Source organism: Polyodon spathula, chromosome 9 (assembly GCF_017654505.1).
Source record: "Polyodon spathula isolate WHYD16114869_AA chromosome 9, ASM1765450v1, whole genome shotgun sequence".
NCBI lineage: Eukaryota > Metazoa > Chordata > Actinopteri > Acipenseriformes > Polyodontidae > Polyodon > Polyodon spathula.
In genome coordinates, this window is record NC_054542.1 from 18,334,147 (window position 1) to 18,360,209 (window position 26,063).

General features: G+C 38.5%; 1 protein-coding gene across 2 annotated transcripts in view; it reads right to left on the minus strand.

The window, feature by feature from the left end:
* LOC121320461 (rho GTPase-activating protein 20-like) overlaps window positions 1-18,000 on the minus strand; it is a 36,576-nt gene extending 18,576 nt beyond the window's left edge. For both annotated transcript variants that reach the window (XM_041258797.1, XM_041258796.1), the window contains exons 1-3: window positions 17,670-18,000; window positions 15,164-15,246; window positions 2,935-3,105 (exon numbers count right to left, since the gene is read on the minus strand). In XM_041258797.1, coding sequence (XP_041114731.1) covers window positions 2,935-3,105; window positions 15,164-15,246; window positions 17,670-17,768 — 353 coding nt within the window. In that variant the 5' untranslated portion in view covers window positions 17,769-18,000. The remainder of the gene's footprint in view (window positions 1-2,934; window positions 3,106-15,163; window positions 15,247-17,669) is intronic.
* Window positions 18,001-26,063: the final 8,063 nt, after the last annotated feature.

Below are 26,063 nucleotides of genomic sequence, written 5' to 3' on the forward strand. Positions count from 1 at the left end.
TACAGGCTAAAGTAAAAAGAAAGTGCACTAGGTATTCATTTTGATTTTACTACTGTACTGTATACTTAGTTTCCGCATTTCCAGTTTATTCTGAATTTTACCGAATAACAGGATTTTTTTTTTTTTTTTTTTTTTAACTGAAACCGTGGTTTTTAGTCTACTATTCAGTATTTTCCTGGTACTATTTTCTAGGAAATACACAACATTTTGATTAAAATGCAGTTTTATTTTGACACTGACATTGTAATAAGCAGCTCTACACTGTATCCTAGGATACAGCCTGTACGTTTAGACAAGGGATCAAATAGCGTTCAAAGGTCGCACTTGATTGGTTCTCTGTTGCTTCACTAACACATTATCACCTGATTCTTTTGGTCAATGGCCAATCAAAGCCCGGTTATTGTGGCAAGTGCTGGGCATAGTAACTAGCTTCATCAAAAACTAAACTGAAATACTTACCTGAAAATATAGTTTTTTTAATAGATGAGGAACGGGGAGAAAACGTGAATTAGTTTATGAATATCACTATGTAACACAATTTTTGTTCCTGGGTAGTAAGTGTTATTTCCTAATTGCTTATGCCTCAGAAGTATAGAAAATGGCTATTATTCCCCACAAACTTTGCTTTTGTGACCAGGACAGTGATATTTTGAAATGTACCTATTTCCAATGAGAAAATGGTCTTTTCATTCACATAAAGTCAGAAAAAAACAACATATGAATCCAAATTAACATGTATTTATACTAAAGTAATACAAAAATGACTACAAAAGATTTAGAAGTGAGTAGTTTTTCAAGATTTACGATTATACTGTAAATCACTTTCACGAGTCAGCCCCCAAATGTAGTCTCCCATCATGTTCTCGTTATACTGTCCTTGGTAGCGGCGTTCAAAGTCCAGTATATCCTGGTGGAAGCGCTTGCCTTGCTCCTGCGAGTACACTCCCATGTTCTTCTTGAATTTATCAAGATGAGCATCAAGGATATGGACTTTGAGGGACATCCTACAGCCCATTGTGCCGTAGTTCCTCACCAGAGTCTCAACCAGCTCCACATAGTTTTTGGCCTTGTGATTGCCCAGGAAGCCCAGAACCACTGTGACAAAGCTGTTCCAAGCCGCTTTCTCCTTACTAGTGAGCTTCTTGGGGAATTCATTGCATTCCAGGATCTTCTTCATCTGTGGTCCGACGAAGACACCGGCTTTGACCTTTGCCTCAGACAGCTTAGGGAAGAAGTCTTGAAGATACTTGAAGGCTGCCAACTCCTTATCTAGAGCTCTGACAAATTGTTTCATAAGGCCCAATTTGATGTGCAGTGGTGGCATCAGCACGTTCCGGGGGTCCACCAGTGGCTCCAACTTGACGTTGTTCCTCCCCACAGAGAACTCGGTCCGCTGTGGCCAGTCCCGCCTGTGGTAGTGCGCCTTGGTGTCCCTGCTATCCCAAAGGCAAAGATAGCAGGGAAACTTGGTAAAACCACCTTGGAAACCCATCAGGAATGCCACCATTGCAGCCTCTTGATGCCATCTCAGAAAAATGCAGATATGTATCCACTTAGGCAGCTGGAACTAAACTGTATTTATACTACTATTTATATTACTGGAAAGCTCTAGAAGTTACTCCAAGTTTACTCAGCACTGAATCTATCTGGAATGTTCTGGAAAATAGGTGAATTTCAAAATATCACTGTCCTGGTCACAAAAGCAAAGTTTGTGGGGAATAATAGCCATTTTTTATACTTCTGAGGCATAAGCAATTAGGAAATAACACTTACTAACCAGGAACCAAAAAAAAATAAAAATTGTTACACGGTGTATTCAAACAAAAACAATGTTTCTAAGTATACAACGAGCCAAATAGCACATAGCGCTGCACATACTGCTGCACTGAGGTACATGTTTGCGCTGACAGAACAAAAGAACATACAGAAAGTAAGTAATACATTAAACTAAAACAAGAAAGTCAACCGAGACACAAGCAATCCATTTTTATGGCTTTTACAAGTGCTTTAATAAAAGAGGGTGCAGAATAACTGTGTTAATGAGTTTGTCAGAGCTAAGTGCTTTGCTGGACAGCCACTGTTTATTGCAGAGGGGTATGCATTGGTGACTTTGTGCGGCGGTACTGTTCATCAGCTAAAACACCAATAATCTTACCTATAAATATTTTACAGAAAATGGTGATGCTTTAGTTGGTAAACTTTTGGAATGCATTGATGGAAATGTCCAGTGTGATTTGTGTCATGTCTACCGATGGCTTGGACCATTCAGTTCTGTCAATTTTCTTTTTCTGATTTCAAGGTGAATATATCTGGCTTGTTTCGTGCTGAAGTCATGTTCATACATTCTGCAGATATAGATCTATCAGCACAGTGATTGCCCAAATGTTCGCAAAGTACCGGCTAGCTTTGGAAAATGTGGCCTCGCTTTGCACAGATTCTGCTTCATCATACCCCCCTATATATAAATGAAAGGGTGACTAACAGACACTCCACAGGGCATGATATAAAGTATGGAATACAAATTGAGGTTTTTAATCATTGTTTAACTGTAAACAGAATTTGTATGGGTTGTGATACGTTAATTGTGCTGTGATTTTGAACCAAGACACCAAGGCACAAATCTACAAGATTTTGTCTGATTTGTATTATATACTACACTCCAAAAAATACTGGGACAGATGGATAAATTATAATACTGGGAGAAGCATTTGTTCTTCCAAAAAATTGATTTCTGCAGTGGTCACCTTCAAGACTGGTCCAACATTCATGGCTAGTTTAAAGGTTTAGTTTTTTATAGTTTTCTTTAGCATTTAAATTGAATTTATGGATTTAAAACCTGCCCTAACAGGTAAGGTTTTCTAGTTGTACATTATAATCTACTGTATCAATTTTTTGTTAGAATAAAGAAAATGAAGTTATTTCTTTTGAGCTTACTTGGATTTGGCGATGACCAGAATATCGCTGAACAGGAAAAGGTGTCGCTCTTGCGTCTGCAGGCCTGTCTTGAGCTGGACATGGCCATGCATCACAAACGCTCGGTTCGGACAGATAAATGACTGGACAAGTGGACATGCCTCTGGGTTGATTGGAGACAGACAACTTTCTCTAAAAAAAATTAAAAACACAATTAAGGAGATGCTTTTAAAAGGAAAGTTCTCACAAAAATCTAAAGCTGTGTAAAAGTCACATTGTGGTATTTAATGACATTGTCACAGAGACATCTGTATGTCACCTCCACTGGAGGTGGTGTAGGAGGTGGCGGAGACCGCCTGGCCAGCTCCTGCTGCTCTCCCCCTGCCGGTGGAGGTGGCGGAGGCAGAGGCAGCTCCTGCTGCTCTCCCCCTGCCGGTGGAGGTGGCGGAGGCAGAGGCAGCTCCTGCTGCTCTCCCCCTGCCGGTGGAGGTGGCGGAGGCAGAGGCAGCTCCTGCTGCTCTCCCCCTGCCGGTGGAGGCAGCTCCTGCTGCTCTCCCCCTGCCGGTGGAGGTGGCGGAGGCAGAGGCAGCTCCTGCTGCTCTGCTCCTGCCCATGGAGGTAGGAGCGGCGTGTAGTCTCCTGGTGGTGGAGGTGGGAGCGGTGTGTAGTCTCCCCTTGATACAGGGGACTGGTGCGGCTCTCCCTCACTTGCAGGGGACTGGTGCGGCTCTCCCTCCCTTGCAGGAGACTGGTGCGGCTGTGGAGACAGCGGTGGGACCTCTGCCTTCCTCTTCCCCTTTCCCCTTCTCTGCCACCTCCTCACCTTCCTCTCCTGCGGCAGTTCCTCCTCTCCCTCCTGGTAGGGGCAGCGGAAGGGACAATTGGCAAAGAGATGGTCCTGGTTGCAGAGGAGGCACCCCGGCAAGGACTGGTTACATCGCCGGGGATGTCTGGCCCTTAGGCGGCACTCCTCCTCCCTGTCCCTCACCTCTTTATCCTCTTTCCTGCTTCTCCCCATTTCTTTCTTTTTTTTTTTTTTTGTAATCCAAAGACGCCCCCCTTTTTTTTTTTTTTTTTTTTTTTTCTCACACAAAAAAAAAACCTCTCCTGGTCTGACGCTTGGAGGCGCTGTTAAATCCCACGCAGGACACCACGTGTCACAGAGACGGCCGAAGTGGGCGGCGTCAGAACCAGGAAAAGTAATGAAATACACAAAACACAGGACGGATGAAATGAAGTGATGAAGACGCCTGTTGGCGCCGGTTTAATACAAAATAAAAGGTTTAACAAACACGAAAAACACAGGACACGGCACTCTACGCCAAAATAAATAGACAAACGAAAACAGACTAAACTTAACAAAACGGTGCACGGACAGACACTGACAAACACGGTGAGCAGATACTTTGTTGTTGTTGTTGTTATTATTATTACTACTACTACTACTACTTTCCTTATTTCCTCCGTCTCCAATCCCGTTCTCCGCTCACCGAACACCCAACCCCAGTATGTGCCAACGTGCATCTATATATACTATTGTGCTGGGATTCAATTACCACTTAATTATTCACTTGAATCCCAGCACGTGAATTAATAAAGTGCAATTCCCCGTGCTCACATATTACTACATTTTACTTGCACGTGAAGTGCTGTGCAATCCTCGTGCCTAAATACACATATACATTTTAAACACTCGTGTTACACAGACCCATTTATATCCCGTGTACCAATGTCTATACACCAACATTTAAACACACCACACGCAACACATAACAGATAATACACAGGGGCGGGCACTTTGTTACAGACATATATATTAAAAAAAAAAAAAACCTTGACTGTTATCACAAATGACTTTGAGATGGGAGGGTACCTCTCTGGCTAAGACTCAAAATCAAATTTTTCTAAGATGGAGATCATAACATTTTAAAGAGTTCAGTTTATAGACCTTAATCTTTGGAAACCGGGACAAGCAATGCTTCTCAAAACAAAGGAAATAGTTCAAGGGTTTAGGCCCTTCCTGTTTATAGCTTTGATAAAGTTGATTCACTAAAGGGATAACTTTCTGCACACTTTTTTGAGAAATTCCTACCCTCTGGAGACTGGGTGGCATGATGAAACGTCTCTGTTGAGCTGTTGGGAGCTTGGGCTATTCATCTGACACTAGTAGTCACAGCTAATGCACTACAAGAATATGAAATGGGACTCCATAAAGTGTCAGTAAGGCTGATGAAAGCGGGAATGGGATCTAATCACATTTTCTTTGAGAAAGGTCATGTATTTTCATCTTGTGTAATATTCCCCAATTGAGTAAAAACTTTCTCAAGCAGCCTTTCCCTCTCCCACAAGTCCAGAAACAAACCATAAAGATCAGTTTCTCTCTCCCTACTTAAAAAAGAAATATGAAAACAAGCAGTCATGGAAACAACCAGCAGAGAAAAGATAATTTACTGCTGGAACGCTAAATCTCTAACCCCTGGGTTATAACAGTGTGTCACACGATTTGTCAGCATGCATAAATATATATAAAACAACACCTCATCCAGCCCTTCCACGTAACCTGTCAAATGTCTGTTTTCTTTCAAAATATTTATATTAAGTCACCTTTTTACCAGATGCACATTCTTCACCACTTTGGTTCAGCTTACAGATTTCTGGACAGAAAAAGAGCGTTGGAAATTTTAAGGGCGTGAGGATCGTCATGGAAAAAGCACGACAGAAGGATAAAGTCGATGAAGTTGAGGTTAAAGCCATGGGCTTCATACACGACACATCCTGAACATCCTTTCTATCCAGCTCAGCCTTGTCTTCTACAGAGGACAGAGATATTCCAGAATATTCACTGGTTCATAGTTATTATTGCCGTTTACTTTCAGTATATTCAGTTTTATTATCTTCAACTTATTTTATTTTTGTTATTGCTATTTTATTTTATCTTTTGCATTCCCTAATACCAATCCATACCTTGTCTTCCTCACTCAGTTGATGTCTACACACAAATCGGTATGTACACAGCTTGCAAACAATGGGGGACCCCTATGAAATCTTTTCACCCATGGTTGCCCAGTGGGAGGAGCAAATATCACAACAAAAGCTTAAAATTAAGCTTCATTTTTTAAAATTAAAATTACTGAAGATACTGTCGAGATGTTTGTACACCTGGCTTACTGTAGTTTCTTACAGTTTTAACAATGGTAAATGACAGGATATGTACAACAAGTCTGGCATCAAGTCAAGCCACTAACTAAAAGTGCTTTTCTGGCTACAATCATGCAGCTGGTGCAGCCTCATACCGTGGAAATAGCAGTCAACATTAGAATCTACATGATATACACTAAGTTGATGATCAAAGTCTAGATTGAGAAGTGTTAACAGTGTTTCTGAAAATGTTTAATCCCTATTTAACCCCATGTCATTTCCACAGTTCATCAGCATTTAACCTCACAAAAGTCAAGAGGGCTAAAGGATTCATGGCTCTTTGAAAGCCATGATTTGCTTTCTGCATCATTATGCCGCTTAGAATTGGTTCACTGAACATTTCCTTCCCCCATGACCCCATGAGTTTCTTCAGCTATAGGGTCTATACAGCCACCTGAGTCAGGCATAGACGTAACACACCTGGAATGAATACATGCCACTGTTAATGATATCAGCACATTAAGCAGGTCAAGAATGTGGGTGCAATTACCTAGGATTATCTAGACTTTAAATTCCTACCTGTCTCAATACATGGAAAATGAACACTGGACTAGAATACTCAGTGTACAAACTTAAAACCAAGGTACATACATGTACTGTTGTAGTTTTTCACATTTAGTTAATTTATGTTTGAAGTCACAGATGCACTACTGTACCTGAAGTATCACAATTACAACAACCACTTGACCTTACACAGCTGAAACTACTACAGTGTGCTTCACATTCAGAACTATATTTACACATCAAGATAATGGGCCTACCAGAAGTTTGCCCAATTCCCAAAACATTACTGCAAACGAAACAAACAATTACTCCTAAATTCAACACAAAAAGGTTCCCAAGATAAGATTTTTCTATCATAACAAAGGCATTGACTTCTCTTCAAAAGATATGTCTTATTTTTTCAAATGGGCAGTTTCAATACAAGTTACACATGTTGTGCTATTTGCTCTCAAGTATCATTCTTTGGGAACACTTTCACATTGTTACCATACCAATGGGAAGTCAGGGATACCTAGGTCAGCCCAAGCCCTAAATAGTTCAAAAAGGCAAACAGTGGTTGTGCCAGTGAGTATTCATCCATTCTCTTTAGATTATTTACAGCTGAGAACAACCTGTTGAAAAGACACTTCAGAGTAATTCAAGTTGGGCAGTCAATGAGAGACAAAACCTCCAGCAGATGGATGTGCCGTCCCTGTTTGTGCCCAGAAGGATTTTTCACAGTGCTGCAGACAGGGCTCTTGAATTTTATTCTGTTTTGGTGATTTGTTGGGAATAGAGGAATAAGGAACAAAGGAAACACATTTAAAATTCTATTTTAATCTCAGTCCTTGGTACATCCGAGTACATTCAGTACACATGTTAAAACAAATATAAATTGGGATTTGTATGCACTAAAAAAAGAAGATATACAATATATACACACACACACACACACACACACATATATATATGTGTGTATATTTTAGATCTTTTTATTTTTATATAGTTGTCCTGCCTTATACCGCCCCCCCTTTATAACCTTGCATACCGCCAGCTATTCTCTCTAAACAAATGTCACCAATACAAAACAGTGCTATTTGAAAAAAGAGCAGGTTCAACTGCTAGAACTGAATTTACTCATAACTAGTGTTACCTCCTGACTCAGTGTGGGAAATTGCTTTGAGTAGTGCGGTAGGAGAAGAAATGGATGCTTCATTGAGAAAAGAAAAGAGTCCTGCCACTGGACCATTCATGCTTGCATGAAACAATAAAGGTTATATTTGAAGTATCTATGAATGTGTTGTGTGTGAACTTGACTGTACCTTATTTACCCTTGATTAAAAAAAAAAATTACAAAATGTACTCCCAGTGTACTGCATTATACTGTTACCTGCAACCAGTATGACAACAAAATTACCACACAAGTAAACAGTGTTTAATAGAGATAGACTACCTTCATTCACAGAGGTAATAGATAAAAATGTGTGAGGTTAAACTGACAAAAACTTGCCAACAGTGCATTTAGAGTTTGGAACACAGTACAACATTTACTTTTTACTGAAAAACACCTCACAATTATGTTAATTTTCACTGTAAAGTAGCTTTTCTTGTTATGTTCTTTCATTGAGAGTGTTGGGCCCGTGGAATTTAAAGGGTACCACTTTTCTGTTTCCTGCTCTTCTATGGTAAATTGTTTTTTTTTTGGTTTTGGTTTTTTTAACCTTGGCCAGGCTCAAGGGTGTTGGTCTTCTTTAACTCATACAGTCTGCTCTATGTTCTTTGTATTGCAAATGTTTTCTTAGTAGTCTTCCTACTGGAGCATTTTCACTTGGGATCTAGTTCATGTTTACTGTGGCAAGTTTCCATACAACCATCCATGTGTGGCTGCTCGGTCGGACTAGAAATTGCTGCTCTGGTCCAAATATTAAAGAAGAGCCTTCCTTAACAGTGCACAATGCACAGTTCTTGGCGTATTGTTCAAGTGAAAAGAGATGCAGCTTTTCCAGTTTTAAAGGCTTTTGTGAATTGCCACTGTAACACATCTGTTGCTTTCCCCAAGGTTCTACAGGCTCAATCAATCATGACCTGGGCCAAAAGAAAATTGTGGTTGCATTTATTACGCAGATTCTGTCTAAAACAGTACGCCCCGCAAAACACTATCAACCATCTGCAAATGTTCATATTTTTCTATTATTTCAATATAAATTGTATAAATATATCCCTACCTTGTTAAGCAATGATGACTTGCAAGACTGTAGCTCAAAAGAAACTTATAATTTTCACGTCATCGTCTCATAGTCATAGTCTCAGACCAGCCATTAATTTCTCGGTGCAGGTAAATTGTTCCACCAAATGCTCACCCGGGATCAGTTCTGTCGTTGTTACCAAATTTATTTGCTTCCTTGTTGTATATTCCGTGCTTCTTTCAAATGCTTATATGTGCCCCTTCCTGGATCCATTTCCCCTGTATATGTTAGCATTAATCTTAAAAGAGGTCAAAAGGTAACCATAGAAACCAACAGTGATTGGCAACACTATTCACTGTACTGTATTATTCACATTATGATTTCAAATGCAACTACATTTTCAAGAAATGTATGCCACTATGTGTAGTTTTAATGTGTTGTTTCGCTTTTTAGATGGTTCCAGTAAAATGTCTTCCTCAAAGCGTATTCAGATATAACATGCATTTTTGCATTCATTCATTTATACATACATACATACATACATACATATATAAAAGTAGCTCTTTTGCCCTTTTTTAAAAACTATTCTGTTTTTGTGAAAGAAAATAATACATTTGCTTTTTTTGCAACAATATATGATGTTTTGATTCTTCTTTGTATATATTAATAAAATAAAATAGAAAAAAATGCAGTATACAAATATAACAGTATTAATTTGCAATTAATGTTCTGCAAAATTTGGTAAAATATCCCTGCAATTTTGGCAAATATTGACCAGGTGGCGAACAGACTCCCCATTTGTAGTTTTCTGCAAACATTGCGGTTCCAATGAGACTCAATGGTGATGTTGGACAATGCAGCCAGTGTTGAGACAGGTGCTCCCACTATCATGCCCTTTGTGCAGTCCCAGGATTGATGCTAAATAGTTGCACACAACTCTCATACACTGAATAGATCACATGACAAAACCACACACATCTGGATACATTACAGACTCAGGAATTTTCTAATTTTACATTCATTCTTTTTTTCAATTAGTGTATGCTGTCAATGCACTAATTAACTTGCTATCAACCTGGAATTAGAACTACACCGAACAAAAATATAAACGCAACAAGTGTTCGTCCCATGTTTCATGAGCCGAAAGAAAATATCCCAGAAATTTTCCATATGCACAAAAAGCTTATTTCTCTCAAATTTTGTGCATAAATTTGTTTACATCCCTGTTAGTGAGCATTTCTCCTTTGCCAAGATAATCCATCCACCTGATAGGTGTGGCATATCAAGAAGCTAGTAACATGTAGAAAACAGAAAGTACCGATTAGAGGAGAAACCTCAGAATGGAGTGAGGTAACCAGTGGAGTACCACAGGGATCAGTATTAGGTCATCTGCTATTCCTAATTTACACTAATGATTTAGATTCTGGTATAGTAAGCAAACTTGTTAAATTTGCAGGCAACACAAAAATAGGAGGAGTGGCAAACACTGTTGCAGCAGCAAAGATCATTCAAAATGATCTAGACAGCATTCAGAACTGGGCAGACACAAAGGCAAATGACATTTAATAGTGAATAGTAATATTGTGTTCAGTTCTGGTCACGTCACTACAAAAAGGATATTGTTGCGCTAAAAAGAGTGCAAAGAGCAACCAGAATTATTCCTGGTTTAAAAAGCATGTCATATGCAGCTAAAAGAATTGAATCTATTCGGTCTTGAACAAAGAAGACTACGCGGCGACCTAATTCAAACATTCAGAATTCTAAAAAGTATTGACAATGTCGACCAAAGGGACTTTTTCGACCTAAAAAAAGAAAGAAGGACCAGGGGTCACAAATGGAGATTACACAAAGGGGCATTAAGAACAGAAAATAGGAGGTACTTTTTTACACAGAGAATTATGAGGGTTTGGAACCAATTCCCCAGTAATGTTGTTGATGCTGACACCCTGGGATCCTTCAAGAAGCTGCTTGATGAGATTCTGGGATCAATATGCTACTAAAAACCAAAACGAGCAAGATGGGCCGAATGGCTTCCTCTTGTTTGTAAACTTTATGTTCTTAAGCTGATTAAACAGCACGATCATTACACAGGTGCACCTTGTGCTGGGGACAATAAAAGGCCACTCTAAAATGTGCAGTTTTGTTACACAACACAATGCCACAGATGTCTCAAGTTTTGAGGGAGCATGCAATTGGCATGCTGACTGCAGGAATGTCCACCAGAGCTGTTGCCAGAGAATTGAGTGTTCATTTCTCTACCATAAGCCTCCTCCAACGTCGTTTTAGAGAATTTGGCAGTACGTCGAACCGACCTCACAATCGCAGACCACGTGTAACCACGCCAGCCCAGGACCTCCACATCCGGCTTCTTCACCTGCAGGATTGTCTGAGACCAGACACTCGGATAGCTGATGAAACTGTGGGTTTGCACAACCAAAGAATTTCTGCACAAACTGTAAGAAACTGTCTCATGGAAGCTCATCTGCGTGCTCGTCGTCCTCACCAGGGTTTTGACCTGACTGCAGTTCAGCGTCGTAACCGACTTCAGTGGGCAAATGCTCACCTTCAATGGCCACTGGCACACTGGAGAAGTGTGCTCTTCACGGATACCGGGCAGATGGCAAACAGCTTGTATGTCGTCGTGTGGGCGAGTGGTTTGCTGATGTCAACATTGTGAACAGAGTGCCCCATGGCGGTTGTGGGGTTATGGTATGGGCAGGCATAAGCTACAGACAACAAACACAACTGCATTTTATCAATGGCAATTTGAATGCACAGAGATACCGTGATGAGATCCTGAGGCCCATTGTCTTGCCATTCATCCACCGCCATCACCTCATGTTTCAGCATGATAATGCACGGCCCCATGTCGCAAGGATCTGTACACAATTCCAGGAAGCTGAAAATGTCCCAGTTCTTCCATGGCCTGCATACTCAGATATGTCACCCACTGAGCATGTTTGGGATGCTCTAGATCGACATGTACGACAGCGTGTTCCAGTTCCCACCAATATTCAGCAACTTCGCACAGCCATTGAAGAGGAGTGGGGCAACATTCCACAGGCCACCATCAACAGCCTGATCAACTCTATGCAAACGAGATGTGTCGCTCTGCATGAGGGAAATAGTAGTCACACCAGATACTGACTGGTTTTCTGGTCCACGCCCCTACCTTTATTTATTTATTTATTTATTTTTTAAAAAAGGTATCTGTGACCAACAGATGCATATCTGTATTCCCAGTCATGTGAAATCCATAGATTAGGGCCTAAAGAATTTATTTCAATTGACCGATTTCCTTATATGAACTGTAACTTGTTGCATGTCACGTTTATATTTTTGTTCAGTGTAGTTAGAATTAGTATAAATAGGAGAGTTACTACATAGCATTTCATTTTAATTAATGACAATGAATCCTTGCAAGTGGCCTCCTTTCATCCATAAACAAACTCCTATTCTGGTTTTGCTTACTACATTTGTTAATGAACTCAGACTATTGAAAAGTAAAAGTTTATGCAAGTACACTTTTAAGCTTTTAACATGTTTGTCTGTTAAAAAAAAGAAAATATCGAATACCCAGTTAATAAGAGGGGAGAATGTTTTAAACACTTTTTTCTTCATTGAAAAGTAAGCCAAAGTACACCCCTCCTGTTCTACAAAGTCTGCATTACATCATTAAGCCATCTGCACAAGATCAGCACATAAGCTCTGTTTGCAATATTCCCTGGGGCCAGATCTCAGATTTATATATACAAAACAGCAATCTGTGGTTTATAATTCAAAAGAGATGTTAAATTACAATGAGTTTAGTGGTCTCAGTAATCACAGAGTTCAGCACAATTGTCACTGCTTGTACTGAGCCTGCTCTCTGGTGTTGTTTAATCAGACTACCAAAATACTTCTCTGGCTTTACAGGGAGGGGAAGGAGCATGCAGTGAATATTAAATACAGAGTACAGTTAATATTATGTGACTTACATGATTCCTAGTAGCTAGGAATTCGGGGCAATGATGGTACAAGTTGAAAACAAGAGAGGAGGTTGCTAAACACGTTTGAATATGCTTTAATAATTAACAGTGAAGAGAAATTGTGGGATGATACAATCATTTATATATAGTACATTTGAACATTAGTTCACAAGAACTAATATACAAATACATTAGTTCACCAACCAGAGTGCAGAAATTGTCCTCATTGTGTTCTGAAATCATTGTTATCTGGGTTATGAAATCCCTGCAGACATCCAAGTTCATGAGAATAACATATTCTGTGTAAAGATCAAGGTGTCTGGCTGTCTGTTCATCTATGCATCTGTACAGGTATGTCACACTAACATTTTTGAATATATATGCAGAACAGCTTATCATATTGTGACAGAGACAGAATGACTATTGGTGATAAATCTCCCTCCCGACCTGTGAAGGCGCAGTGTAAAGGGAACAGAGTGCCCTGGACTGGATGGCCAAGAAAGTCATTCGGCCAAATAGAAAGGGGGCGGGTTTACGGTACACTAAATCATCGACCCGGAAGGGAAGCAATATTGCAGCCACGGATTGGAGGAGCGGTTGCAATCGTTAACCAAGGGACCGTGATTAACGGTACATAAGGGGACGTAGCGAGGTGATCTGTTCCTTTGTTATGGTTAACACTGAACCGGAAGGAGAATCGTATTGTGTATCATGAGTGTTTTGTTGTGTTTAATTATACTTGTTTGTTATTATTGGATGGCTAACATGATCCGGAGCTGTTGCTTCAGGCCAGCACAAACCCGGACAACACTGCTGTAGTTTCACAATAAAATATATTTGCACCACGAGCACTACAGCACTCACTTTGAACTGGTGACCGTGTTTGTATATTGTGTGTGTATTTAATACCGTGTTTATTGTTTCGGGACTGAACCCCTGGGTTATACTGTGTAGTTGTCAAGTGACTTTTTGGATTATAAATAAACACCATTGCACCTTGATTATCATTCTCTGTCTGTTATTGATCACTGCATCACTTCTGCACCTGCAAACCATTTTGCCACACATATGTATTGCTAATTCATATTCTAGACTGTGCTGTACATACTGTTATCACAGTCATCAACTTTATCACCATACTGATAGCTCTAATTGTGAATTCACAGCATGGTGTAGAATGTGTGTTTCTGCAATACTTGGTGATTGAGGCAGTACTGACATTTTCAGTTCATTATTATGGAAAAATAACAGCCAGGCAACCACGCCCTGACAACCAATGATTACAAAAACAAATAATAACAATAACAAAAAATAAAAATTACCTCAACGTGATGAGAAGTACTGTATGTGTATATGAGAAATTAGAACTGGCTTTAACTACACATAAATATATTAACGTATATTTAGATTAATTACATTAAAAACACAATAATGCAAACAGCTTCTCAGCAAATTGCCTGAACTAAGAATCAAGTGGTAACGACACTGACCCTGCGATAGGGGGAATGTCAAGTTCAGGCTGTATTGTTGAAGATGACCATGCAGTCTGCACCAGAACAAGCTGAAGGGCCCCCCAGCTAGAGATGTCTGTGGCTGAAACAGGGATAGATGATCCTAATACACACAAAACTCTTTCACAACGGTTTATGAATGGCAGGTAATTGATGAAAACGTCCAAAAGTACTGGACTGATAAGGGCCCTTCCCTTTGCTAGAATCACAATGCAGATTTCAAAGCATGTGACCGACAGTACAAATGCATGGTTGGTCAGTCTCACAGTCATTGTGTGTCCAAAGACATTTTCAGTCAAAAGTTAGTCAATGATGAAACAGTTCAGTCAAAATATCCATCCGATCATGAAACAACCATTTCAGACAAGCCGATCAGTTTTCTTACCTAACAAAAAAATGAAAACTGTAAATCTCCAATTAACCTCTAAAGCAACTGAAGGCTCGCCACCTGGAGTCCACTTTTCCAAACGTGGACATTGATCTTCATCTTCGACCTCACTTTGCCGGTTACAAATGCTGAAGCAGAACAGTCATTCTCCAGGATGAGCAGGATTACAAATACTGAAGCAGAAGGATCCTTCTAGTGCCTCACAATAGTCCTCCTGTGCCTCAAAATAGTTTAATCCGACACTGCTGGCAACCTATTTTCTCTTTGCATTTTAAATAGGATTTGTGGATCACTATTTCTATTTAAATAGTTTTCCTTGATTATTTTTTCCTTGCTTATTCTGGCCATCCCACGATTATTTTGGCCAAGACATTTGTGAGTGTAGTTGCTACTAATACAGTGGGTTCTATTGCAGATGTGACTTGTAATGCGAATAAAAACTATAAAGAATATATTCCAGGGAGAAAGTAATTGAAAGCACCACAACAAAACCAAAAAAACAGATTCTTTCCTTACCTGGAAATTGTTCTGGATTTGACAGCAGTGCTAATGACCAGTGAAGGTGCAGACTGTCGCCTCTGTGCCAGAGTCTTCCATTTCTACACAAAACAAAAACATTGTCTTTATCTCAATTTACAGCACCAAAATAAACACATTAAAGATGTAATACAAATGTAATACATTTGTTTTAATACAAACTCCAGTGCCTAACTTCCACATCTCACAAAAGTAGAATTTTATAATTCAGTTCAATATTTTACATATGTCAGGTAAAATTAGACATTTTTACAATTCTAGCTGACTCACATTGCTTTTTTTTTATCACAGTTTCATAAAACTCCATTATCTCCACATTTTGCTCCAGGGTGGAGCTGTAATGTGCTAAGCGTCCTGTAGGTGGCCTAGTGGTATATGTGGTACCACTATCCCAACAGGCCACTTATAGGTTGTTTATTACCTCCAAATTGTTGGAAACTTGTGAAGTGGTCTAACCACCCTTTCAAAAGTTACCCTCTCATAGATCCCATTTAAGAAATATTGTATTACTGTATATTCAAGTTTTAAAAAGAATCCAGAGAAATCTTTGAAATTGCTGGGTAATTTCCAGAGATAATTTGATCATTTAAACAGTTAGGGCAGCAGTCCCACTGTATGTAGCATCAAGTGAAATATTCAGCAGAGGATACAGCAATGTGTTTTCTGTGCATAAAACAATAAACAAAGATAGCAGCACTACATTTGGACTAAAAATATCCAAAGTGGGAAAAAAAATTGTTTCAGTTTTAGAGTCCCATGTCATTATAGGCAATACAAAGTCAATGTATGCTGTGTATAAGTGTATAATGAACACAAAACACTACAGTATGCGTCATATTTAACACTTCCTTAGTCAAATGTATAGTTAGGAAAACCACAGAAAGCCTCAAATGATGCCTAGAGCAATAGCTATTCAGCAATATTCTGCCTAGTTGTTTCCTGTGGATAACATCAGCCAGTCAGAAGCGTTACTACCTATATATGTACTGACCTGTCTTACTCCACTCAACCTCAATCTCTTTACTCTTTCAGTAACCGCTTTCTCCAATCAAATGCACGTTGGAACGAGACGAAAACCATGTCACGCTAATACCGTCTGTTTCATTAAAGCTATATTTCAATGACACCAGGTACAGCCAATAAACATATTTGAATTATAAACCATTTAATAAATGTGTTACAATAATTATGACTACATTTAATGAAATGTAATTGCGTTGACATTGCAGTGTACCCTGTATAGACATAAGAAGAAGAAGAAGAAACACCAAAGCAGAAAATGCCTCAGGTCATCAACATACAATTGCACACAAGGTTTGTGTGTAAACCAAACATGTCTTTGTGTATTACACACAAAGGTTTTAAAACTATTTCAATCAATTTTTACATTGTATACAGTATATGTGAACACACTGAATATATTTTTTATTTTTTTTATTTTTTATTTCAGAACACCATTTAAACTACTATAACACAAATAGTTTGATAATTCTGTAATCATCGTAATACTGTCCACACAGAACTATACCAAGAATGTCCACTGACATGCCTCGGTAAGTTTGAACCCATTACATTGGTCCTCAAGTACCAGCCACACTGTTATATATTAAACAGACACATCTTATAGCCACTGATATCAACAACTTATTGAGCTATTTAAATATATTGCGCTAAAAACAGCTATTGAGAAATACTGTTTATATGTGGTTGTCTAATTGATAGATTTAGCTGATGTTCTAACAATATTAGCTGCCATCAACAATAATTATACACGTAACAAATATCCCGTCAAAATATAGATAACAGAAAGAGGCTGCAAAACTAGTTAATAAAACAAGTAATAAATTATGGAAAACAACAATTCTGGAAACTAAATCTAAAAGCTCATAGCACTGAATAGTCCCTATATAGCTTCATAAGCACGTGTGTCTTCTTTCAAACCAATTCGTTTCCTGAAACACAGTGGATTTATTGAAAGGAGCGCAATCCAAATTTAACCATAAACGCAGTGGAGATGTGTAGCATTTTCATATCGGGTAGCAAGTCCAGTACTCACCAAGAGCTCAAACTAACCCGTAATCGTAATTATCAGTCATAAAAAATAAATAACAAGAAACCATTAACTTCAGAGTTGCTACACGTCCGCTGCACGTGAAATCAACAGAAACTGGTGGACAACAGACACATACTAAACATACTCTGAACGGAGTTATTACTGATTACAGAGTGAAGGCTGAGAACTATGTTGATGGCAACTGTCAACAACTTTTTTTTTTTTTTTTCTGAAGGAATTGTCCATAATTTTGCAAGAAGCATGATACCCAAAAGTTAAAACTATTATCATTAATAATACTAATAGGTAGTACACACGGAGAATTAATGCAACAGACTCGTCTATAATATCATACAATTTAGAATTTAAAAAAACATGGTTTGATTGCGTTTTCACAAATAGTCAACAGATAGCTAGCAAATTACAAACTACCTTTTTTGCCTCTGCTGGTAAACCAGAGATTTTGGATTCCCCGGTTAAAGATGATGAACGACTCTGTCCAATACTGTCCTGTTGAGGTGACATTTCCATTAAGACAGCTTGAAAGTTTAAAAAAATACTAATGCAATCTTAATACCAGATCCATTCACATTTCATCATCAAAGCAACAGAAAAGACAGTCCTGCAAATCTCAAAATCACGAAATCAGGCGGTCTTCGTGATTCAAAATAGCGCTTGAAGTTTTTGCAAAACGTGAACGCCACTTTCCTCTACAGACGTAGACTCTGACTACAGTATGTTCTCCTCGTCATGACAGCCTCGGTGTGTGTTTCACGTTTAATGACCAAGCTGTCTATCCCTGTTGCTAAATAAACCAGAACGCCACAGCGTCACTGCTTATATTGGACCTTCCTCCAGAGGCAGAGACGCCCGCACCCAAGGTCCTAGTACCGGCAGCCAGTGTTTCGTTGAATAAGCATGTCTCTGTAAGCAGTACCTACATTGCAGTCAACGGCCAGTTTAAGTAATGCGCCAAATATCCCAAGTCAAAGTCACAACCGCGAGGAATTTTCTTTTTGTTTCAGTAGGCTACTGTATATATCGCATTTGTATATTATTGACAATATCATAGGTTATATACAGCGTCGAAACCAGAGTTGATATTTTACCGATGTCAAACTTAGGTTTGAATCTATAGCTGCAGTATTTATATGACTGCTTGGTATTTACTATGTAACCTCTAAATCTACCTTATACAGCAAACCAACAGAGAAAATTAAGGAGTCTTTTGTACTTTATCAGAATTTGTACAACCGAGGACACGACCTCTGTGTCCTCATAGCTAGTATACAGCCATGTTTATATCTAATATTCCAAAATATTATTGGAGTAGACTATTATCAAGTGGATTTCACTAGATCTTTCAAATAATAACAGCCTAAGCATTTGTATTAGTCGAGTGATTACCAATAATAACTCATTTATATTCGCGATGTGATTGTGAATAATTATTGTTCTGGTCCAAGGAACCCTCGCCTAAGTAACAGGTTGTTTAGGAACAAGTGTTATGACAAATAGTGTCGCTGCCAAATAGTGTCACCTGGCAATTGGCACTATTGGTGCGAAATACGGTCTCCCTGCCAAAATATAGTGTCGCCAGCGCAACTGTGTCTCATTGAAGATTACGACTAAAGTAATCAATGTGTAATAGATTGTATAACCATCATAGTGATTTGATATTTTAATTGTGCAGTGTTCTTTATTTCTGGATATCAAAGAACATTGTAATGCTAGTGTATTTACTTATTTAGCTTAGGATAATACTGTCTACATTTACATTTCAGTGTGTGTAATTATGTGCTGAGGATGCAAAAATTGTTCTCACTGACACTATAAAAAATTATTTAAAAATTAAAATAAAAAATGAGAATAATATTAAATCAATTATCAATTAGAACGTTTCAGACTGTAAGTCCCTCATCAGCTAGCTTGTTTGTGTGTGTATATATACATATATACACACACACACACACACACACACAACATTAGGAACACCTTCTTAATATTGAGTTGGACAATCCTAGCCTTGTGGCATGGGACATTATCCTGCTGAAAAAATCCATTAGCATATGGATACACTGGTGCCATGAAGGGATGCACCTGATTGGCAATGATGATCAGATATCCTGTGGCATTCCAACGTTGCTCCACTTTTATCAAGAGGCCCAATGTGTGCCATGAAAACACACCCCACACCATCACACCATCACATCAATGTTGACACACGGCATTATGGATGCATGTACTCATGCGGTTTTCTCCATACCTTAGTCCTCCCATCAGCGTGAAAGAACCGAGATTCATCAGACCAGGCAATGTTTTTCCAATCCTCCAGTGTCCAGTGTTTTAGTTCCTTAACCCACTGCAACCGCAGTTCCTTGTGTTTTGCTGAAAGAAGTGGAACCCTGTTAGGTCATCGGCTGCCATACCCCATTCGTGTCAAGGTACGACGAGTTGTGCATTCTTTTATGGGTCTATCGGCACCAATGTTGTACTGGACTGTCAGTTGACTAACTGTAGCCCGTCTGTTGCTCTGCACAATTTGTGTTAGCCTCCTTTGGCCTCTTTCATCAATGAGCCGATTTCAACCACTGGCCTGCCGTTGGCTGGATGTCCTTTGGGTGGTGGACCACCCTTGATACACACGGGAAATAGCTGAGCGTGAACATCCCAGCAACGTTGCAGTTCTTGACACACTCAAACCGGCGCACCTGGTACCTACTACCATACCCCGTTCAAAGGCACTTAAATCTTTTGTCTTGCCCATTTACCCTCTGAATGGCACACATACACAATCCATGTCTCAGTTGTGTCAAGGCTTAAAAATCCTTTTTTAACCTGTCTTCCCCTTCATCTAGCTATCTCCTGGGTTCTTTTTCTGTTTATCCTGACTGGATTTTCTGTTGTCCTTTTTTTATCTTTTGCATGTTTTTTAAATGTATTTGCAGTTGTTATCTTTCCTTCCATTTTATGATTTACAGTGTTTTGAGATGACAAAGGTGTTACAATATAATAATAAAACTAATAATAACTAAGCTTATATGTCACTTACAAATATTTATATTTAAGCGATAGAGCCTGTCGATGCAGGCTCTACCATGTGGTAGATGACCGTGACTGGAGTTATGAGTCCTGAGCCGCAGGCAAGGGCGCTAGTGAGTCAAGGTCATCTAGCACATGGTAGAGCACGCATCGAGAGGGCTCTATCGGTCTTAGAAAATGATTTATTGGGGGCTCCCGAGTGGCACATCAAGCAAAGGCACTCTGCATGAATGCGTGGATGCATGAAAGTGTGGATTTATTTCATACGCTGCTCTGTCACTTTCGAGTTTCTACGTTGAGATTTACACACAAGGGAGTCATTGGTCTAACTGAATAGAATTTCATTTTGGGATCTTTAAAAATTCCTAAGATATTCATGAAAAAAACATGTATAATTACCAAATACTTAAAATAATGTCCACTGCATTATTTTTTTGGTTGTGTTTAAAACATTTTTTCCCATATTCTTTCTAAAGCCTGCACTGCATGCACTCAAGTGTTGAACCAGCACATACAGAAGTCACCAGCGGCGACAAAGTTTCTATTTTCTCTCTACAGCCTACTGTAGTAGGAATGTACCATCTATATATTAACACAGGTGTTATCAACTCAAAACAATACATATCTGTGTTACGTTTATTGTCCTTTTATAAAAGTTTACAACTTTTGTTAATCCTTTCGCTATTGATTATTGACGTGCCACAACACAAAATGCACAAAATGCATGGGGTGATACCCAATATAAAATAAGTAGTCTAACTACACTTAAGAGCTTATTTAATACCTCTAAATTGTTTCAGTCCCAGCATTACAGTAGGCTTGAAAAGTCATTGTGGAGGGATGGCTGATGTGGAAGCTACAAAGTGCTCTATCGGACTGACACTTAATCAGCAATGTCACAAAATAAATCACAAGGACCACAGGTCTGCTGTTTATTAATGGAGAGGAAAATAAAAAGGTGCTGCTCCGGAGATCCGAGAAACAGGGCACACATGGTGTAAGCAAGAATCCAACTGAGTGCCATCATCACAAGTCAATGTTTCTACAGAAATATTCAACCACCCAGTGAAGTGCTGTGATCCCCTTTCAGATCACAAAGCAGCAATGAAAGGTAAGCGCTCAAAGTTACTAAATATTTAGTAAGAATTCAAACGAAACACTTCCACATAGTCGTGAAACTTATTTGGGTACTGATTTTTATATCTTGAAATTTATTTTTCCTCACAGTTTTTGTACTAATAAATCTATGCACTATTCACTTAATTTAGTCTTTCTATATCGGATTTGTAAGTTAGTTAAAGAGCAAACACCTTGAAGTGTTTTCTTACAGTACAGTAATAGTTTTTTTCTTTTACATTTCTCTTTCTTTGGTGTTAGCAATCATTTTAAGATATGTTGCTCCCATGTTAGGTTATAATCTTTTTACTTAAACCCACATGCATACATTTTTATAAAAGTATCCCTTGTACTTGTGCGCAGATGTGATTATTGAACATTTATATATATATATATTTTTTTTCTGGTACATGGGTAATCAATAATATGTGGGTGTTGAACAATATTTTAGACAATATGCAAACAATATGGTTATGCACAGCTAAGGCACTAACCTACGATTTCATGGATAAATAAGAATAAAAGATAATGGCTAACATAACTAATGCTTCTTTGGCTGTAACAGCCAACTTGAAAGATTGCATTTGACGCTGAGGAAAGTTAATGATCTGGAAGGTTTCATGATTTCATTTCAGTGCTCACGTAACCAGGGAGACGACCATTTTCACCCGATCTTTTTCTCATTCCATTACTATCATGTGACCTTTTTGTCAACTTTTGCCACACTGCAAGTACATAGACAGACAAAATATGTGGGGATAGCAGAGTTGAAGGGTCATAGTGTGATTTGATTTGAAATGCAATGAGGAAAACTGTTTAGTTTCAACACATTCTCCAAACAAGTTCAAAGCTAGTTCAGAGCCAGGTAAAGAGGAATATGATAACTCAATATTGAAGTGACATAAACCAGAACCACTTAGAATAATTGCAATGCATATTAATTGAAATAGTACAGGAATATAAGAAAATAACCAAAAAAATTAAAAATCAGTTTCCTAATCATTTAATATTATTTCTTCCCTCCACTCAGCATCCTTGAGAGTAACCAACATTGACTTTGCAAGCGATTTGACAAGAATCTGTAGAAAGGACATAAAGCCTGCCCAAAAGTTATGCAGATCTTGCAGAGGAAGAGTAATGTCAGATGATCATAACATTAACACCAAGTCATCTTAGGATGAATTTGATATGGATGAACAGGGTGAACTGAATACCAGTAACTGCAACCTTGGATGTTCACCCCTGAAGCTACATGCAGTGCCTTCACATTGCCATAAAACTTAGGGAAAAAGAAAGCTTCATCAAGCCATGAAAATAGAGAAGAACATGTTAAGAGTGCTCAATACACTTCATTTTGATGTTGGGCAGGCCAGTAAAGCATGTGATGGCTGTGCTGATTTAACAAAACTTCTGGATGAGCTCAAAAAAAGATCTGTGTTTCTACAAGACAAGAAAAAAGTAAGTTGCTAGAATCTGTCAGCCTATCTACAGAGGCTCCATGAAGAAGTGGGGTGCAGTTCAAACTTGAGAAAGCACAAAAAAGATGAAAAAAAATTGAAGTCATTCCTAAATCTTAGTTAAGCTCCATTACCTTGTAAAATACATTTCTTTGAATAAGGCTGCTTTTTTCTTTCAGTCACCATAATTGTTAATGTACATGTTAATTGCAGTTCTTGCATAAATGTGAACTAACATAGTAAAAGTCTTTTATTGTTCTACCGTCAGCTGCACAATAATTGGTGTGAAGTAAACATGATAGTGAAGTCAAAGAGCAGGTAAACACATTTCAAACCCTTTGAGGCACTGTGACAGGATGGCTTTGCAGGGGTGACGTCAGACCAGAAATAGACACCAAACACTGATGAATGGTGGTGAGTTTTATTGTAAATAATAATAATAATTAAACAAAAGTTTTAAACAAAACACACAACTGAAAATAAAGGGTGCATTGGTCAAAGTAAATAGACAGACAAACAAACAAACAAAGTGGACGAACTCAACAAGTAGCATTTGTTTATATTTAAATTACTCTCCTCTCTCTCACCCGTTTTCCACTTCCCAAACACACAACCCCAAGTGAGTGAAAACATGCAGCTTTTATGCATTTATACTGAGACTCGATTGCTAATCAATCATTCAATTGGAGTCTCGGTACAACTGCACGTGAAGTAATAAAAGTGAAATTCTCCGTGCTCACATATTATTTTACTTGCACGTGAAGTGCTGTGCAATCCTCGTGCCTAAATACAAAATATACATTTTAAACACTTGTGCTTGCAAACCATATTTATATCCCGTGTATTTTATACATAAACACCAACATTAACACACTACAGACAACATAAAACACTTAATAAACATAAAGGGGCGGGACACTCCATCACAGGCACCTCAGCTAGGAGTTGTGAATTGTTACAATATTTTCTAGGGGGTGTGGGGGGTTGTGGCAAAGTGCCCGCCCCAGTGTGTATTTTGTGTTGTGTGTTATTGTTGGTGTATAGTCATTGGTACACGGGATATAAATGGGTCTGTGTTTAAAATGTATATGTGTATTTAGGCACAAGGATTGCACAGCACTTCACGTGCAAGTAAAATGTAATAATATGAGAGCACGGGGAATTGCACTTTATTAATTCACCTGCAGTTGTACCGCGACTTCAATTGAATGATTGATTAGCAATCGAGTCTCGGTACAGCTGCATAAAGCTGCATGTTTTCACCCACTCGGGGGGTTGTGTGTTCAGTTAGTGGAGAAAGGGTGTGGAGACGGAAGTAATATTAATGTCAAGTAAAATATCAGCTCATCGTGTTGTTTAGTGTTAGTCTGTTTTGTTCATATCTTTGTTTTGGCGAATGTGCCGTGTCCTGTGTGTTTTTGTTTGTTACAACCGTTTATTTTCTGTCTGTCTGTGCACTATTAAATGCTGAGCGAGATCATTCGCTCAGCTCCACCAAACTCCACCTCTCTCTGTTTATTTCCGGGTTTCTATTTCCCATCACAGGTTTTTTTTTTTTTGTCTATCCTACATGTAATACAAAACAAACCATGCTGATGCATTGTAGGCTTCACATTGTACGACACGTGGATAATACAACATTACTTTAAATTGAAACTAAATGAATTCTGCATATTTTCTTATTATCTAAGTCTACTTACAAATAGCCCAAAATAAGTCTGTTGCATTAACACATTATGTCTATACAGGACCTTAAATACCTGATTCTGTTGTGTTTTGATTTTAACCTTTCTCTTTGTTAGTGTGCATGCTGTGGATGTAGGTCATAGTAATGTATTTTACACTATGTATTACAAACCTTCTGGCCCATTGAATCATAACAATAATTTGTGGATCAGATTGCACATTACCTCTCTCTAGCAGATGACTTTCATACATGGAACTCTATTAATATTGGACACTGTATAGAAAGGTACAAGGCCACATGCTGGATACTGCTTATGCAGTCTACCTTCTGCCCTCCACACCACCTATGCAAAGATTACAGTAATTTGCTCATTTGTTTACCTTCACACATGTATTAACAGCCAGATGCAATGGCAGCAGTTGTCTAGTGAGTGTGACCTCCAGCCCTATTAATCATGTCAATATCATTTCAGTTATGTCACTTTCTTTTTTTAATCTTTTTAATGCAATGCAACTCACTCAATACCTAAAAGTACAGTACCATGTAGCCACAGATTTTCACTGCATGCTACCAATTATTTTTTTAGACATGCAGTGTTTTTCTTGGTATGACCATTATAGTCTGGCAATGAGAGACTTTATTAGGAAGGTAAGCAGGTTAAGGCTGTCTGCTTTTCACATCTGCTCTAAACCTAGAGATTCCTCGCAGTAGTCAGATTATTTGTTTACTGCCAAAAGAAACCTAATTACAGAGATGTTATGGGTTATTAAGTGATTCTTTCAGACTGTTAAGCACACACCTTATTTGTATTGGTGCGTTACAGCATGCAGTAGGTTTGCGGTGTGAGTTTCTAGTGTTGTGTTTGTGCTGAAATCCACCGAGCACCACTGTCAAAATATTTATATTACGTAGATACCTAGGGATCGATTGCAGTGTACCAAAGTTAGTCCACTTGATGCACCTAACTAGTGGATTAAGCAGGTTTAGTCCACTTCCTTAGACTAAAGTTAGTACACTTGTTAATCCCGATTGCAGTATACCAGAAGATAATCACCACAGGTGGATTATCCACTAAATCGGACTAAACATGATTGCAGTTTGCCAAATCGGACGCGAGATGATCCTGTTCAGGTGGACTAGCTTAGTACTATGAAGTATAAGACTAATTTAGTATGCTTGCTTGCCCTACGTTTGTACAGTACATTTTAACATGAAGACAGCGTCATTATTCGCTGAAATGACATCTAAAAACTAGTGAAGTGAAAAGTGAAGCCTTTTGAACCTCAATCTGAACCCTTTGAAGCATTTGGTTCAGTAAAATTCACTTGCCGAGTCACAGAACTATCCTTAATAAAATTGACAATTGCACTATGTAATGATATAATGTACCTTAATATATTGTTAATACACTATATGAAGGAATTATTCATTTTCTTAGGTAGACAGCGAATGTATCCAGTAGTTTAAATAAACTACTATAGAAATGTGGCATCTTTTCCTTTTTGTCTAATTTATTACGGTTGA